The sequence below is a fragment of the Gopherus evgoodei genome, chromosome 1 (assembly GCF_007399415.2).
Source record: "Gopherus evgoodei ecotype Sinaloan lineage chromosome 1, rGopEvg1_v1.p, whole genome shotgun sequence".
Lineage (NCBI taxonomy): Eukaryota > Metazoa > Chordata > Testudines > Testudinidae > Gopherus > Gopherus evgoodei.
Genome location: NC_044322.1, coordinates 343,137,738 through 343,156,320, shown reverse-complemented (window position 1 = coordinate 343,156,320; position 18,583 = coordinate 343,137,738). Strand labels below are relative to the sequence as shown.

General features: G+C 42.6%; 1 protein-coding gene across 2 annotated transcripts in view; it reads right to left on the bottom strand.

Annotated features, from left to right (window-relative positions):
* Positions 1-18,583, bottom strand: part of CCDC146 (coiled-coil domain containing 146) — a 125,514-nt gene that overhangs the window by 82,379 nt on the left and 24,552 nt on the right. For both annotated transcript variants that reach the window (XM_030555364.1, XM_030555117.1), the window contains exon 2: positions 16,267-16,434. In XM_030555364.1, the coding sequence (XP_030411224.1) occupies positions 16,267-16,422 (156 nt within the window). In that variant the 5' untranslated portion in view covers positions 16,423-16,434. The remainder of the gene's footprint in view (positions 1-16,266; positions 16,435-18,583) is intronic.

The following is an 18,583-nucleotide window of genomic DNA, read 5'->3' as shown; positions in this document are numbered from 1 at the left end:
AACTTCATATAGAAGATCGAGCACTCACTGTCGCAGCGCCTCCTGCTAGTGATCCAGGAATTAGCTCTTTTCCATCCTTGGAGCGCCTCCTGCTGGCCAGGGTCTCACCTGCTTCAGGCCCCCCGTGTCCCTCCTGGATCCCAGTGCCCTTTATCTTGTGGTTCTGCCCTATGGCAGTCCCCACTCTCTGGGTCTCCCCTCCCAGGGGACCCCCAACCATCAGTGGCTACTGCCAGTCATCATCTAACCCCCATTCTCTGGGGCAGACTGCAGTCTGTAATGGCCACTCATCACTGGCAAGAGGGCAGGACCAGCTGCCTTTCCCTGCAGCTCCAGTACCTCCTTAGGCCTTCCTACCAGGCCTCAGCCTGGGTGGTAGTTAGGCCTAACCTCCCCAGCTCAGCCTGCCCCTTCCCCAACACTGTTCTGTTAAAGGTACTCTGTCTTCCCTAGGCAGCTAGGTCTTCCTCACTCCAGGGCTGGAGTGAGGCTGTGACCTAGTTCCTCCATTAGCCCTTTTATCAAGGCCTGCTGTAGCCTGATTAGGTGTGGCTCCAGCTGTGGCGACTTCCCCAATCAGCGTACCTTTTCTCTCAGGAGCTGGGTAACTGCCCTGCTAAACTTCAGAAAAGACCTACTTAAGATGTTGAGTTAAAAATATTTCTTTCTCTAAGAAGTTTTTCATGCAGGTGTCAGATGACAACTATCTTCACATTTATCTGACATTTTCAAAGATGGGATAAGATGAGACCACACCTGGAACATTGTGTTTATAATTTAAATACTGCAGCACATTATTATTTTTTATTAAAAAAGGGGGTATTCTGCCGAATAAAAAAATAATAAAAAAATTTACCTGACATAGATATGACAGAAAAGGTTAAGAAAGAAAGAAAGCAAAGTATTACCTAAAAGTATAAACTTTCTCAGTGTAATAAAGATCCAAATATTGACTTGCCAAAGAGATAGGTCTGAAGTATAAATTCACAACTGTGTTTTGGCTTCATTTCTTCAGGGGTTAAAAAGATGAATATCACACTCCATATAAGACTAATGAAATTAAGATAGTTTGCAAAGAAACACAGCTAAGCAGTATATTATACTCAAATATGAAATTGCTGAGCTACTAACTGGGGTATGTAACCTATCATTTAAATCAGCTTCTATACCACATGACTGGAGAACAGCTAATGTGATGCCAATTTTTAAAAAAGACTCCAGAGGTGATCCTGGCAATTACAGACTGGTAAGCCTAACTTCAGTACCGGGCAAAATGTTTGAAAGTATAATAAAGAACAGAATTATCAGACACATAGATGTACATGATTTGTTGGGGAAGAGTCAAGATGGTTTTTGTAAAGGGAAATCATGCCTCACCAATCAACTAGAATTCTTTGAGGGGGTCAACAAGCATGTGTACAAGTGTATCCAGTGTACTATACAGTGTATCCAGTGTACTTAGATTTTTCGAAAGCCTTTGACAAGGTCCCTTACCAAAGGCTCTTATGCAAAGTAAGCTGTCATGGGATAAGAGGGAAGGTTCTCATGGATCGGTAACTGATTAAAAGATAGGAAACAAAGGGTAGGAATAAATGGTCAGTTTCAGAATGGAGGGGTAAATAGTAGCGTCCCCCAGTGGTCTGTACTGGGACCAGTACTATTCAGCATATTCATAAATGATCTGGAAAAAGGGGTAAACAGTGACGTGGCTACACTCAATTTGCAGGTGATACCAAACTATTCAAGATAGTTAAGTCCAAATCAGACTGCAAAGACTTACAACGTGATCTCACATAACTGGGAGAATGGGCTACAAAATGACGGATGAAATTCAACGTTGATACATGTGCAAGTAGAATCTGGATGAGTTCTTCCTTGATATCTAGTGGTGAACGGTGGAAAAAGACTTCAGAAACTGATCTCGTGTGCATGGACACACCCACCCTGCCTAGATGCTCAGCATGATGGGATTGCTTGCCCAAATGATCATTTGTGGCAGGTGTTGGATCCCCAGTCTCCTTGTTATTTAGGCTGGAGTAATAAAAGGTTGTTATCCTTGTTGTGTGAACTGAAGGCAGCAAAACTGTATCTGGCATACCCCAACAGAGAGACTCACCCTCAGCTGAACAGCACTCACTAGGGATGGGACATGGGTTCCAAAGTCCAATGAGCTGAGAGATTGGGGGAACAGGTAATTTGTACTTGGTGGTATGGGTCCTGTTTAAGGATCCTAGTCACCATTTGATCTTTTCTTTCTCCATGGTATAATAAAAGAGCTAATTGAGAGTCTTGTTACATACTGCAGAGCTGCAATCACTGATAACTAGGTCTAAGTATTGGACATACTTTGGGACAGTATCTCTATTGCAAGAGACTGCCCCATGCGCACCAGCAGTGTGGCTCCCTGACTAACAGCTGAAATCACTGAGAGCTATGTTAAGTGTGAGGGGTTGGGCCCTGAAAACATCTTGGCAAGCAGCTAGCAGGGAGGCTGGCAGAGAGGTGTGACCAGCAGTGTGGCTGGTGGAGGGGCATGGCAAGCAACTGTTGGGATGATGAGTGAGTGCTTGAGCAGTGCAGCATGTAAGTGCCTGTTTACCTCCCCTCTCCCCTGTCTTCCACACAATCTGTGGATGAACCTCTGATCTCTGGGGCTGCACTGGCCAAGGATAGCAGCTGTGAGTGGGGTACAGAGAAGGGACGGGCATGTTAAAGGGACTTTTGGGTTGCTGGACTTAAGACCCACCGGGAAAATTTACTGCCCAACTTACTTGGGGGTGGGTTTTTTGATCAGGGTTTGTGTTTATGAACCCTAGTTGCAGTGTTTTCCCAAATTAATGCTGAATTAATTCCCTCCTTTTATTCAAAGTTTTTGCTACACTCAAACTCTGCTTGCGAGAGGGGAAATATTTCCTCTTAGAGGTGCCCAGGGGGTGCTGTGTTAATTGTCCCAGGTCACTGGGTCGGGGTTTGAGCCAGTTTTGTGTTGTATTGTTGAAAAGGAACCCCTAGATACTGAATCTGGCCCTTGTTGCTGCTGGCTCCACCTGGCAGAAGGGTTACAAATGCAAAGTAATGCACATTGGAAAACATAATTCCAACCGTACATATAAAATGGTGGGGTCTAAATTAGCTGTTACTAGTCAAGAGAGATCTTGGAGTCATTGTGCATAGTTCTCTGAAAACATTCACACAACGTGCAGCAGCAGTCAAACAAACTAACAGAATGTTGGGAATCATTAAGAAAGGAAGAGATAAGACAGCAAATATGCTGCCTCTATATAAATCTATGGTACACCCACATCTTGAATACTATGTAAAGATGTGGTTGCCCCATCTCAAAAAAGATATATTGGAATTGGAAAAGGTTCAGAAAAGGGCAACAAAAATGATTAGTGGTATGGAACAGCTTCCATACATGGAGAGATTAATAAGACTAGGACTTTTCAGCTTGAAAAAGAGATGAATGAGGGGGGATATGATAGAGGTCTATAAAATCATGACTGATGTGGAGAGTGTAAATAAGGAAGAGTAAATAACACTTTCTTATAACACAAGAACTAGGGGTTACCAAATGAAATTAATAGGCAGCAGGTTTAAAACAAACATAAGGAAGTATTTTTGCACGCAACACACAGAGGATGTTGTATTTTTTCTCACATTGCCAGAGGATGTTGTGAAGGCCAAGACTATAACAGGATTCAAAAAAGAACTAGGTAAGTTCATGGAGGATAGGTCCACCAATGTCTATTAGCTAGAATGAGCAGGGATAGTGTCCCCAGCCTCTGTTTGCCAGAAGCCGGGAATGGGCGACATGGGATGGAACTCTTGATGATTACCCGTTCTCAGTGATGAGCTGCGAAAATCTTAGCAACTGGTTCCCTACCGTTCTTCAACAGCACTTTAGCGGCAAGTACTTCACTTGCTCCGGGTCTTTGGCAGCATGTTGGTGGCGGGTCCTTCAGTGCTGCCGAAGACCCGGAGCGAATGAAGGACCCACCGCCGAAGTGCTGCCGAAGAACAGGTAGGGAACCACCCGGTGAGTACAAGCCCCACATGCCTCCAAAAACAGCATATTTCCCCCCCATCTGACCCCCATGTCCTGCCCCCGACTGCCCCCCTCAGAACCCGCAACCCATCAACCCCCCCGCTCCTTGTCTCCTGATCACCCCCTCCTGAGACCCCCACCCTAACTACCCTCCAGGACCCCACCCCCTACCCAACTCACTCCGCTTCCTGTCCCCTGACTACCCTGACCCCATCCACCACCACCCCGACAGACCACCAGGACTCCCATGCCTACCCAACCCCCCCATTCTCCATCCCCTGACTGCCCCCCCAGAACCTCTGCCCCCTCCAACCGCTCCCTGCTCTTTATCCAACCCCTCCTCCCAGCCTGGCCCCCTTACCATGCTGCTCAGGGCAGCGTGTATGGATGCCGTGCGGCACACTGGAGCTCACAGCCCCTCCGCCTTACTATACCGCTCAAAGCGGCAGAAGCTGCAGAGCTGCCCAGGAGCGGTCCAGAGCGCTGGTGCCAATGGTGTGGCATGCTGAGGCTCTGCGAGAGGGGGGAAGGTGGGGGAGGGGCTGGGGGAGCCTCCCCAGCCAGGAGCTCAGGCGGGCTGGACAGGAGAGTCCCGCAGGCCAGATGTGGCCCACGGGCCGGAGTAACGACAGGAAAACCTCCCTCTTCCAATTGCCCACCCCTTTAACAACCGGTTCTAAACCAGCTTCTAAATTTAACAACTAGTTTGTGCGAACCGGCTCCAGCTCACCACTGCCTTTTCTGTTCATTCCCCCGAAGTACCTGGCATTGGCCACTGTCCGAAGACAGGATATCTGGCTAGATGAACCTTTGGTCTGACCCAGTATAGCTGTTCTTATGTTCTTATATTCATATACAATCCCTGGAATGTGCAAAGAATTCCCCTTGCACAATGATGTGTTCCAGTCAGATGGACGTTTTAGGCAAAGTTTACCACTAATGTAAGTGGACGCAACTCCCTCAACTTTAACTACTTCTGCCAGAGGTGAATTTGGCCACAATCTTCAATATTAAATCCCACAGAAAACTGTTTTAAGACAATAGGTGAGATTCTACTTCCCTTGCTCAAGTCCTCACATCAGATATATATGACATATGTCAAGGTCAGACGGATTAACACTTTTAGTACAAAATTGTAAAGCACAAATTGATACAGCAAACTGCCACAGCTCCCCTTATTTAGATGGGAGAAAGGAGCAATAGGCATCTGGAATGTAGAGAAGGCAGAGAGCATGTGCGGCCTCCAAACCTCATGCATCTCAAGGATCTGCAAAATCAAAGGAAACTCCAATCAGAATGAAGTTATGCAACTCATTGTCACTCCTGCTCCTAGCTTCATGACTTCTCTAGGAGCTGTACTGCCACTAGCTGGCCCCACCAAATTTGCACTGCACTTTACATCTGTGTGAAGGTGATAGTGTAGACTACAAATTAAGGTTGCTTCTAAAAGTAGTAATATATCTCTCTGAAAATCCAAGAGAAATACTGCCTGTTTTGCAGGGATCACATCATGCAGATAACCTGTTCCTCAGTCTCTAGGATTGAGTAACAAAAATCCCACAAAATCAGAACTCCAGCCATACAATGGCCAAATCAAAGGGTTTTGTGGGGTCCTAGTAGAGGAAGCATACTGTATTGGCTCCACTCCCCACTTCTGTGAGTTCAAAGGCCGTTCTACCTCTACACTGACCCATGCTTCAAAGTGGAGGGGAATGTAGCGCACTTAATAGTAAGGCCATGACCTTTCAGAATCTCCAGCTTTCTATAGCAACAATTATAGAACCAGATCTTCATCACTTAAAATTCTTCAGTAAATAACAACACTAACTGCTTTACTGGGCCTCTGTAGCACAATCCCCATCCAGATTCATTTGTGCTAGTCTTCAACTGGCGCCTCAAATGCTTGACTAGATGAACCCACACTATGCTTGTCATATATTATGTATATACATATTTGGAAACTTAACTTGCCCTTTTCTTTGGATATTATCCAAATATTTCACCTGCTAAGAGAAGTGAATGCCATGTCCATCACCAGTATATTGTGACTGAAGATGATTTTGTGAAATGAACAGGTTTGCTCAATCTTCCTTCATGCTCACTAGCACTATCCAGAGTACACCAAGCTGAAGCTCCCTACTCCTTCCCACCAAGCAGTTGAACTAGTAGCTCCTATACGGTGCTGTCAGTGTTAGTATATGTGACATTTCACAGATTCATCAGATGCCTTTTAGAAGCAAGAAAACATCTATTGACCATGTTTATCTTTCTTGGGCAAGACTGCAGCCATATTCAGTCTGAAGTTTTTACTGCATTTCCCAACAGCCATGCTTAATTTTGGGCACTCGCCAAAAGGTTTTACAATAAATGTCAGCTCACATTATCACCGCTGTGCTGGCTCCCCAGTGACCATTTCATCTGGGCAGAAAATGCTTATTTAATTAGTAGTTAGATTCCTGTGGGTGGAGGTGAAGGCAACATCTGTCTCTCCTATCTGTGCTAACGTAGTTATATGGCTTTTTTGTTGTTCCAGAAGTCTTTCAAGCATATAATATGTATAATGTGCCAGGACAAGCTGATGTTTTGAAAATTCTTCCTGCAGCTGTGTCAGGTTTTTAGAGCTTGGACAGAAAAGGCACAGATTTTACATTCTATTGAAACATGTTGTCACTACCATGGTTATCATGCAAAAAGACATTGATGAGCACATTTCAGCAAGTAGATGCACACATCAACAGCAAGAAGATTTTTTTATTCTAAATACTTTCACTCAGTATCATATAAAAGACAGAAAAAATATTTTTCTCTTATAATACTGTTAATGCAAATGGCATTTTTTCTAGGCATTTTGCCCTTTTTTCTATCGTTTGGTAACAAGTACTTTTAGAATTATCCCCTTACCCAGATGGTTTAAAATATGGTTATTTACAATATATTGGTTTTAACCCACTATTATTTAGATTTAAAATATTTTGGTTTATGAAAGCTTAAAGGTTTTTGTTGTTACAAAGTATCTTTTGAATTATACTGGGCAGTGTGACGCTTGGGCAGTGCAAAGAGGCCAGATAGTGGCTGCATATAGCTAGATGAGGATTCCCTAGGGAGAGGTGAGCTTTCAGTTGGTGTAAAGCTGACGTAGAATCATAGAATCATAGATGATTAGGGTTGGAAGAGACCTTAGGAGGTCATCTAGTCTGACCCCCTGCTCAAAGCAGGACTAACCCCAACTAAATCATCCCAGCCAGGGCTTTGCAAGCTGGGCCTTAAAAACCTCGAAGAATGGAGATTCCAACACCTCCCTAGGTAACCCATTCCAGTGTTTCACCACCCTTCTAATGAAACAGTTTTTCATAATATCCAATCTAGACCTCCCTGTGATGGGGCGTGCATACCCTGCATTCGAAAAGAAAGGGCTAACCCCACACTAGGGGCGGCAGAAGTCCTGCCCCCAGGCTGTGATGGGCATGCTCCAACTGCTGCCTCAGTATAAAAGGGAGCAGCCCAGCTCATTTTGGGCTGGCTGCTGGAGGAGAAGGACCTTTGGCTGGAACTCCAGCTGAAGAGCCGCCACAGCCCTTGCCTGTAAGAGCTAGAGACACTGTGAGTCGGCTTGGAGGTCTGGTGCCCAAGGAGCACTGGAGAACCATCCATACTGATGAGCTCAGAGACCCATGCGCCACACTGACAGCAGCATCTGGAACTATGGTTGGAAGTGACCCAGAGAGGGTGAGGTCAGCGTGTTTTGGTGGGATTCTCCGCTAACCCAGTGACAGACCACTCCGTCGCTATTGTCCTGGGTTGGGGCCTGGTGGAGTTGGGCAGGCCTGGTCCCCCCCTACCCAGGCTGTCACCAACTTGGTGGTGGCCCCCACCTTTCCCTGCCATAATGACTCCAGTCATATAGTCCAAGGGCTGCCATAGTGACTTTGCGGTCACCCAAAGGCTGCCAGGGAGATTAACTGTGGTGATATCATCACTCTTCCCTGCCCCAAGGGGGACGGGGTGTGCATACACTGTGACCTGGGGCGGCTCCAGGCACCAGCACACCAAGTGCGTGCCTGGGGTGGCAAGCCACAGGGGGCGCTCTGCTGGTCACTGCGATGGCAGCAGGCAGGTTGCCTTCGGTGGCATGCCTGCAGAGGGTCCGCTGGTCCCGTAGCTTCGGCGGACCTCCCGCAGGCATGCTGCCGAATCTGCGGGACCGGGGACCTCCCGCAGGCAAGCTGCTAAAGGCAGCCTGCCTGCCATGCTTGGAGTGGCAAAATACCTAGAGCCGCCCCTGACTGTGACACTCCCCCAGTGTAACTTGAGACCACTGCTCCTTGTTCTGTCATCTGCCATCACTGAAAACAGCCTAGCACCATCCTCTTTAGAACCCCTCTTCAGGTAGTTGAAGGCTGCTATCAAATCCCCTCCTCATTCGTCTTTTCTGCACACTAAATAAACCGAGTTCCTTCAGTCTCTCCTCATAAGTTATGTGCCCCAGCCTCCTAATCATTTTCATTGCCCTTCACTGGACTCTCTCCAGTTTGTCCACATCCTTTCTGTAGTGGGGGGGTCCAATACTGGACGCAATCCTCCAGATGTGGCCTCATCAGTGCTGAATAGAGGGGAATAATCACTTCCCTCAGTCTGCTGGCAATGCTCCTACTAATATAGCCCAATATGCCATTAGCCTTCTTGGCAACAAGAGCACACTGTTAACTCATATCCAGCTTTTCATCCACTGTAATCCCCAGGTCCTTTTCTGCAGAATTACCACTTAGGAAGTTGGTCCCCAGCCTGCAGCAGTGCATGGGATTCTTTCATCATAAGTGCAGGATTCTGCACTTGTCCTTCTTGAACCTCATCACATTTCTTTTGGCCCAATCCTCCAATTTGTCTAGGTCACTCTGGACCTCATCCATACCTTCCAGCATATCTACCTCTCTCCATAGCTTAGTGTCATCTGCGAACTTGCTGAGGGTGCAATCCATTCCATCATCCAGATCATTAATGAAGATGTTGAACAAAACTGACCCCAGGACTGACCCCTTGGGCACTCTGCTTGATATCAGCTGCCAACTAGACACTGAGCCATTGATCACTACCCATTGAGCCCAATAATCTAGCCAGCTTTCTATCCACCTTATAGTCCATTCATCCAATCCATATTTCTTTAACTTGCTGGCAAGAATACTGTGGGAGACCGTATCAAAAGCTTTGCTAAAGTCAAGGTATATCACGTCCATCACTTTCCCCATATCCACGAGCCAGTTATCTCATCATAGAAGGCAATCAGGTTGGTCAAGTATGTAGCTTCTACGTCACTCCACCGTACCCAGTGCAGGGAGCTTGCCCAACGTACCACTGCACTCTGCCAATTCTCAGTGGGTGGATGGTCCTTTGGGGACTACACTGCCAGCTGGGATAGTTTAAAGTAGTTCTTAGGCAGCTCTAACACATGCCAGGGCCAGGTCTAAATCTGTGCAGGGCAGAGAAAGAAGGTTACTAGGGGATGTTTTGTCTGTGTTGTACTCGCATATGCACATGAACAGTGGGATCCATGCAAACATTTGAAGAACTAGAAATATGTAACCAACTCCCTGATGACTTGCCCTTTCCTCCTGCACTGAATGGAGGAAAAAGAATAAAGACAATATATTCAAAGTAAGACAAATTTACATTCATCCTTAGTCTATGCACCATGGAAAAGTTCTTCCATCTGAAGAATCCTTGTCAGACAACTTATCCCATGCTGCACAGATCGAAAGCAGCAGAAACAGGATTTCACTGACAGTATGAAAGCCACAATATTGCCCTTAATTAATGAGCACAAGCCCCATCTATCATTTTGAGCTTGAGCTGACACTGGAAAGGGTAAAACACCCATGGAGATTTTGTTGCTTTATGCCTTATATTTCAATTGGATGAGGATAAAGGGAGTGTGATAATTACACCTGTATTGGCAGATCACCATTTACTGCAGACTAAAGTCAGAATCAAAGTCCTTCTTGAGTGGAGGATCTCTTCTATCAGGTCCATCAATCTCTGAGGATGGAGCAGTAGAGAGTCAAACCCTGAGGGAAAATATTGCTTAGCCACTGGCCTGCCAAGAGGGAAGTGCCTTCCGCCTCCTTCTGGCTGCAAATGCACAGGCATTAGTAAGTATGAATGGAAGGGGATAGTGACAATGCACCAGTAAAAGCAGGTTGGAGGCAGCATTTGGCAAGATGGAAAAGACAGAACTGGGAAAGAAGAAAAAGGGTGGAAGTAGGTAGGAACTGGAAAGCTGGAAGGGGGTGGGGGAAGCACCAGTGGATGGGAACAGGATGGGGACAGGCACTTGGAAGGAAGTAGGAGTCAACAAGGTGGGAAAGGGTCAACATTTGGGAATAGATGCAGATGGGAGTAGGCATGGAGACTGAGTTTCCAAGGAGGTGGAGTTCACACTGGCTGCAGGGGGTATGTTCCAGCTTTTACTTTGAAATATATTGGCTGTCACTAGCCTGCAGTAGCATGATCACAGAAGCTTTCTTGGGGATTTCCCTTTTCTACAGATTCAGAACCTAAGTGGATCACGTGAACTGAAAACAGTCGGAATTCCCTCTTCAGAGTAAGGAAGAGTCAGGCAGAAGACAGTTGAAGCCTGCCCAGTGAAAAAAGTTAGGTGGCATGGCAGACAGGAAGGGAGCTGGATTTCCAGAAAAACAGAGAAAGATTCTGTGGCAGTTGCCACATAAGGTACATTCTGTGGACAATGCAGTAGAAGTTGTGGCACCTTCCCTCCATTCCATCTTTTTCTTCAAGATGAGTCAGAATGGTGTATTTTTTTTTAAATCCTCCAGAACTTGCAGAAGTACCATAGGTACAGCTTCTATTTTTACCTCTGCATCCCTGGGTCTACAAAATGCCATCCCACTAGAGTGCCCAAGGATCACATGCATTCACTTCGTTTTAAGAGGACAGAGGAATTTTATATTCAAATTTCAATTTTGGCATGAAAAAGTGATGTAGTTTTTGCTTTTATGTGATTTTTCTGAACCTGTTGCATGTTTTATTGTAATTTGTAAGTTGGTTAAAATGCTACAGAAAATAAGCATCATAAACATGAAATTATTGGTCTCCTCATACATAGCAATTCTGTGTTTGTAATGAGATGACAGAGAGTCAAAGGTCCGAGCTCAGGTCTGCAAATATCCAAATATGGATAGGTCTTACTATAGTATTTCTTTTATCATGTTTCATTTTCCATGTCTGAATTCATATTTTCATAAGCCTTTGCTACTCATTTTTTTTACCAACTGATATACTTTCATCATCCATGGAATTGCACCATTAATCACATGTAACAAAATATTTCTCAAAAAATGTGATCTAACTTTATTTTGCATAAAGAGGCCTGTTTACAGAGTCTCAGAAGCTGGAAAAAACAAGCTCTTGCAAAACTGTACTTGTCAAAACTCCAATATGTCTAAGGGGCACAGAAATTGACAGCGTGAGAGTAGCTTTAAATTGTGATTTACAGAAGAAATTAGCTACTTATTCATATATTTCGAAGAAACAATAATACAATGAAATAAAAATTATAGTTAAGGAAAATAGGGTTCTCTATTAATCACACAACAGACTGTAACAGACAAATTATTTAAAAAACATGAATATTGGCTAATGACTTGTGAGTTTAAGTCCAAAGAACCACGAATGATCCCAAAGACCTGAAAATAGAAAAGCTAAAGCAACTACTCATATAGTGTCTGCAAACTAAAGTCTAAGTCACTTTGGAGAATCTCAGATGAACTTATTTCATTTTCAATTTGAAGTAAAAGTGAAATCAAAACAAAATATTGGTAGGATGGAAGAAATAACCAGAAAAGATGGTGGAGCTTATATCTGACCCTAAGATTAAGGACTTTCAATTGCTATTAGCTCTGCAAATGTAGAACCTGAAGAGTATAGCTAGATCAAAAATTACATTTGAAGATCACGTAGCAGCAGTGGATTAAGAAGGCAGTTTACTATCTACACCTAGATGGAAGGCTGTATTTTATAACTTTTGTACTCAGATGTTGCAACTGTCATCCATTCCCAAACTAGAACTAGTGCAAAAGACAGCTATCAACTTCTTAAGCCGGGTGTCTCATAGATAGAACACTTCACATCTGTTCCCAGGACTTAGACTGGATACCTGTGAGCTTCCAGATAAATTTTAAGATCTTGGTTTTGACCTAAGAAGATCTAAATGGTCTGGGACTACTCTACCCAGGAGCGGCGCCAGGGTTTCTGACGCCCTAGGCGGACGGCCATTTCGCCGTCCCCTGCAGGTCCGGTGGACCTACCGCAGTCATGCCGGTGGATGGTCCGCTCCTGGAAAGGCTCCGGTGGAGCTGCCGCAGTGATGCCGGTGGGCAGTCCGCTGGTCTAAAGGCTCCCCTGGCAAAATAGCACCCTCCCAAAATTCTGGTGCCCTAGGCCATTGCCTAGGTCGCCTAAATGGTAGCGCCGGCCCTGACTCTACCCAAGAGACAGCCTCTTTTTCCAGGATAGACTGAAACAGTTATAATCAGCAGATTGCTGATTCTAGGTCCCATTTGATATAAGAGAGAGGAGGCAACTGTGCTGGCAGGGACCAAGCACTGGAATGCCCTCCCACACCTGATCCAAAATATTTACTGACTTTCAGGACATGTTGCAGAGCCCATTTATTTCACCTGACATTTGGAGAAAGGTAGGAGGATTTGAAAATAAATGGAGACATGATGTCATTATCAGGGGGTACATATTTGCCCTATAAATATATCTATTAAAACTTAAAGTGATAAACTATGATATACAAAAGAGATTCCAGTTAAAGTAACCCATAGAGAGTAGATTCCAGGGATTTATTTCTATTGGCTTACACAGGAGGAAAATGGGATTTTGTAGTTAATCTTCATATCCTGTGAACATTTCAATAATAAATGGTAGAAACATAAAGCAACCAGTAAAAAAATAAAATAGAACACCACTTGGATGTTCATTTCCATGCATACATCAAATTCAAATGCATGAAACAGCCCCCCACCACCCCGCAACACTGCTAATGGAAAAAGCAGTGGAACTATTTAGTCAACTTGATGTAATCTTGGTAGTAAATAACTTGCTGAAAAGGAACACATCTTGATGGACTAAGTGGCTTTTATTCATCCCTTTAACCATTTTTAATGTTTTTACTCATTGCAAGAAGGCTACATAATGTCACAATGTGTTACGAAATAATAATAAGAGATACTTTGTGCAGCAAGAGTCAAACATGCAATCTTCTATTTACATGTGAAAAGCAAGACTGAGTTGAACAGGAGGTTCACTGCCAAAAGGACTATATATTCTAAAATAAATGTTAAAATACTGAAAGGTGTCTCTATTGATACAGTATTTGCTACTAAATAGGCATAAATGACTAACCAGTAAACCAGAGACAATCTGCTTCCGTTCAAGTGGAAAACTTTGAAAGCTATTCATAGAAATTGAATTCAGCATCTATGCACAGACCTCTTTGTGACTAAAGTCATACATTTTATCTCTGAGTACTCCATAAGTTCATTGAACAAAACCAAATGCATGTTATTGGAAGAAAAGAAATGTGACTAAGAAATGAAAAGCCTGACTGAAACAAGGTACAAATAGTAATTGTTGAAAATTATACTGAGAATAAAGTAGTCTATTAGTTCCTTTTAAAAAAATCACAGCAAAAGCTCTTTCACAAATGTCTTATGCACTTTATACGCTCGTTTTCTGTGTACAAGTTTAGTATTATAAGCGCACCACCTACTAAAGTTGTCCAACACTTCTCATTAAGACCCCGTTTTCACTCGCTTATAACTTTCCCAAACTTCATATGCAGTGTGGTTGTAGCCATATTGGTCCCAGGATATTAGCGAGACAAGGTGAGTGAAGTAATATCTTTTATTGGACCAACTTCTGTTGGTGAGAAAAACAAGCTTACCAGCTTACACAGAGCTCTTCTTCAGGTCTGGGAAACATCCTCTGTGTGTCACAGCTAAATACAAGGTGGAACAGATTGTTTAGCATAAGTGGTTAATAATATTGTCCAGTCCCCGCTTTTGACAGTCAGAGGCTTAGGGACACCCAGAGTTTGGGACTGCATCCTTGGCCATCTTGGCTAATAGCCATTGATGGAACTATTCTCCATGATCTTATCTAACTCTTTTTTGAACCTAGTTATAGTTCTGGCTTTCACAACATTTCCCTGGGACAAGTTTCATGGGTTGACTGTGCATTGTGGGAAAAAATACTTCCTTTTGTTTGTTTTAAACCTGCTGCCTATTAATTTCATTGGGTGACCCTTTGTGTTATATGAAGGGGTAAATAACACTTCCCTATTCCTTTTGTTCAGAATATTCATGATTTTATAGACCTCTATCATATGTCTCCCCTCTTCCCCCATCATCTCTTTTCTAAACTGAACAGACTGAATCTTTTTAATCTCTCCTGTTATGGAAGCTGTTCCATACCCTAATCATTTTTGTTGCCCTTCTCTGTACTTCTAGCAATTCTAATATGCAGAAATTTCCTTAAAATCTTTCCTATAATTTTACCATCACATAAAAGTCTATACTGTGAATATATGTTAATATTTAATGTCACAGGCCTCTACCATAGGGAAGGGGCTAGACTAAGCCCTTAGTAAATTCTAAATCAAGAGATTCATTTCCTAATTCTGTTTCCTGCCAAGCTTTTTCTGACCATTTCATTCAAAGAAGTAGAATCATTAGGGACCAGGTAAAGGTAAAGGTAAATCCATAATTTTTTTTACCTTTCATCATGAGTTGTATTCTCCATGTAAATCTGAGCACAAGTTGAAATAACTGAGAATTTTTGGAATTACTGTCCTATTTCTAATTTGCAAGTGTGTTTCTCTCTCCCAGCAGCTCTGTACCTCATCCCCCAAAAGGTCAGTTAGTTATGTTACAGTTTCATCTTCATCATCAATATGGATCTGTATGATTAAGCTTTAGGCAGGTTCATAGTACTGAGAAGGCACTTGTGAAGCTCATTCTGGAGCTGTTACTTCAGGCTGTCAATTTAAAGAAATACCAGGGATTAAGGGATCCCTTTGAATTGAGTATCTAGGAGATTGACATGTACTGTGCTACCTTGAGTTTATTATGATAGCTTTGAGTGTGCTTCCTGTTTATAAAGTAACTACTTTATCTCGGTCTCATTAAATTCAGAATATGTTGTATTTATATTTATAGTAAATAAATGCTGAGGTCAAAGACAAAAGGGTTTATTAATCCAGGATATGATGATTACCAAATTAACAGAAAGCACTTTCAAGTTATTACTCTAAACATTTTAATTAAATGGTCTCTAACAGTTCCTTTAATGCAGGCAGCCCTGCAAAGGTGCTTTGCTCCAAATGGCTTCTGCTACCACTAGCAGCTCACAGTGCCTGTGATGCTTTTTTAACTGTAGCTTTCCTCTCGCCCCTGCAGCCTTTATGAAAATTATCATTTTAGCTGCAAAAATAATGACATAGCATAAAAATAAAACATCACCATTCACAGCCTCCTCAGACCATGTCCATGGCCTCTACCTACGGAGAAATACTATTGCGTGTGCATTCTGTCCTGCAAGATATATGCCCCCTATGCATGCTCTAAATTTGTAAGATAGCCAGACAGCTCTGTGGTCCCTGTCCTCTAATGGCTAGGAAAGAAAGAAGGCAGACTACTGATGGGGGTGTCAGCTGCATCATCTGTAAAAGCAAAATTAATGCTTTGTGATTTATTGTATGGTTATTTCACCTTATTGAAGAATATTCCAAGTTTAATAATTTCTTCCCTAAGGTGAAAATAATTATTGTAAAAAGTACTAGATTTGCAGCACTGGAGAAAGAAATCCTCTTTTAACTCATAGAAGAAGTTCAATATGGACAACCGCAGTGCAAGCTTTCTCCAGCCCAAACGACTCTGATCATGAGACACCACCTTTATTATGGAGGACAAATCTGTCTCCATCTCCCATTAATCCTTGACATATCTGCCAAAACTGCCAACACCAGATCTTCTTGTTGTGGTTGTTTTTGTGATGTGGGTCCCTATCCATTAGGAAACTGAGAAGACCACCAACTCATTTCATATAGGCCAAACAGCTAAAAATGGTAACAACTTTAAGTTGCTAGCAACAGTTGCTGGATTTCAGACAATTAACACTTGTATTATAGAAGGCTATACCTCATCTAGGTACTGAAATGCAGGACTTGCAGCTACATCAATGGATCCCTCATCTTGGATATTAATCGATGGAGCTATGGCATAAATAGGCTCCTCTTTCTCTGTTTCTGGTTCTGAGTCACTGGAACTGGAACTTTCTTCACCAGCATCACTCATTTTTTCAAAATTCTGTGAAGTAATAAAAATACCAGTATTCAGCATTTATAGATCTTTTGAAACACACATGCTATGCAAGTAGGATTGCCAATTTTGGTTGGGTTTATTCCTGGAGATTTCATCACATGACATAATCTTTCATTAAAGGTTAATCTTTAATTCCTGGAGAGTGGGCAATCCTATATGCAAGAGATGAAGAAAACAAAGATACAATGTGAGTTGGAATGAGACCTGCGTTCAAATAAAGAAAACCACACAATGATCGCTTTCAGAGGTTTGCCTTAATGAAAGCTGTAAAGAGACTATGTCCCACTCTATGTATAAATGCTATAAAACCCTTTTAATGGTTTAGTTACACTATAAATCTATAGATAGAAAGATAGAAGACAATCCTCCTTACAGCATAGTCAAACGTTTTGAGAGCTATACCTGCATCTCTTTATTGGCATCATCCTATAAAGTGCAGAGAGCCCTCACCTCCAAGTGATTTGAGGCGGTAGAGAGGCATTTATAGGCCAGATTTACAATTTTTGCCAGCATAGCTATGTTGGCTAGGAGTGGAGAGGAAGACAAAAATCACACCCCAATCAATACAGCTATGCAAGCAAAGCCACCTGTGTAAATAAAATTTATAGTGGTAAAGAGTCCTTTTAATGATATAGATCAGAGGTAGGCAACCAATGGCACACATGCCAAAGGCGGCACGCAAGCTGATTTTCAGTGGCACTCACACTGCCCGGGTCCTGGCCACCTGTCTTGGTGGGCTCTGCATTTTAATTTAATTTTAAATGAAGTTTCTTAAACATTTTAAAAACCTTATTGACTTTACATTCAACAAAAGTTTAGCTATATATTATAGACTTATAGAAAGAGACTTTCTAAAAATGTTAACATGTATTACTGGCACACAAAATCTTAAATCAGAGTGAATAAATGAAGACTCGGCACACCACTTCTGAAAGGCTGCTGACCCCTGGTATAGATTGTTGTTTGAGGAGCTGGTTTAGGTCCTTTTACTGGTATATGCTGTGCAGTATTGCTGCTGTAGTTATACCAGCAAAGTCTTCATAGTATAGACTAGCGCTTTGATTCAAATTGCTATAATTCAAGACATTTTTCAGAAGTTTGTTTCCTCTTGACCTGTAGATTTTATTAGTTTGAATCACAAATTAGGCTCTATCTGGCTGATGGTGAATACTGGGAGGAGTTTGACTCCAGTGACTCAGATAACTGAGAAAAAAATTGTCATTAACATTTTTGTCAAGACTCAATTAATTATATTTATTTTTCTGTAGTGAAGGAACTAGTATGTGTTAAAGAGGAGTCTCTCACTAAATACATTTTATAATCGCATCTTACTATTTTGTGACCTGTTCATATTTTTTCCATGTTAGATTTTAATTGTTTTTCTGTAATGTACATAGATTCAGCAGAATAAAGTCAGATTATTTTTTGCACTAAAGTAGTTCCTATGGGGGCCCAGTATAGGTAGCATGCAAACACAATATAAGAAGGCAATCTTGCCCCAGAGAGCTTACTGTTTAGGGCTCAAAATATGACATACATCCATGGAGCTTTAGTATTACCTTCAAGTCAATATAAACAGATGTTCCCTGACAGGATCACAAAATTTACAAACAGGACACAAATACTAAAAACATTACATTATCTCAGCCCCAGCCCATGATTTAGTTGGTGTGGGTCCTGCTTTGAGCAGGGGATTGGACTAGATGACCTCCTGAGGTCTCTTCCAATCCTAATATTCTATGAATCTATGATCTTGTCCATACAGGAATTCTTATGTAGTAACAACTCAAATAGCAACAATTAATCATGATAATTAAAGGACCAGCAAAAACACCACCACCAAATACATAAACTGAATTACAGTGATCATGTTACCACGGTTAAACACGTTCCCTGTCTGAATAGTTTACAACCTAAGGGACTTGTTTCAAAACCACTTGCTTGTGCAAGCAGTTTCACTGAATTCAATGGGCTGGAATGGCCTCTCCCTCAGTAAAACTTCTAGCAGAATGTTAAGAAAGAGGAAAAATTGGAAGATTTCTTGACGCTTCCCCTCACATTTTTCTGCTGGAGAGGTGCAGGATCATCCCTAAACCAAACAAATCCTATAGAATCCACAAAAATCCAGGGCTGC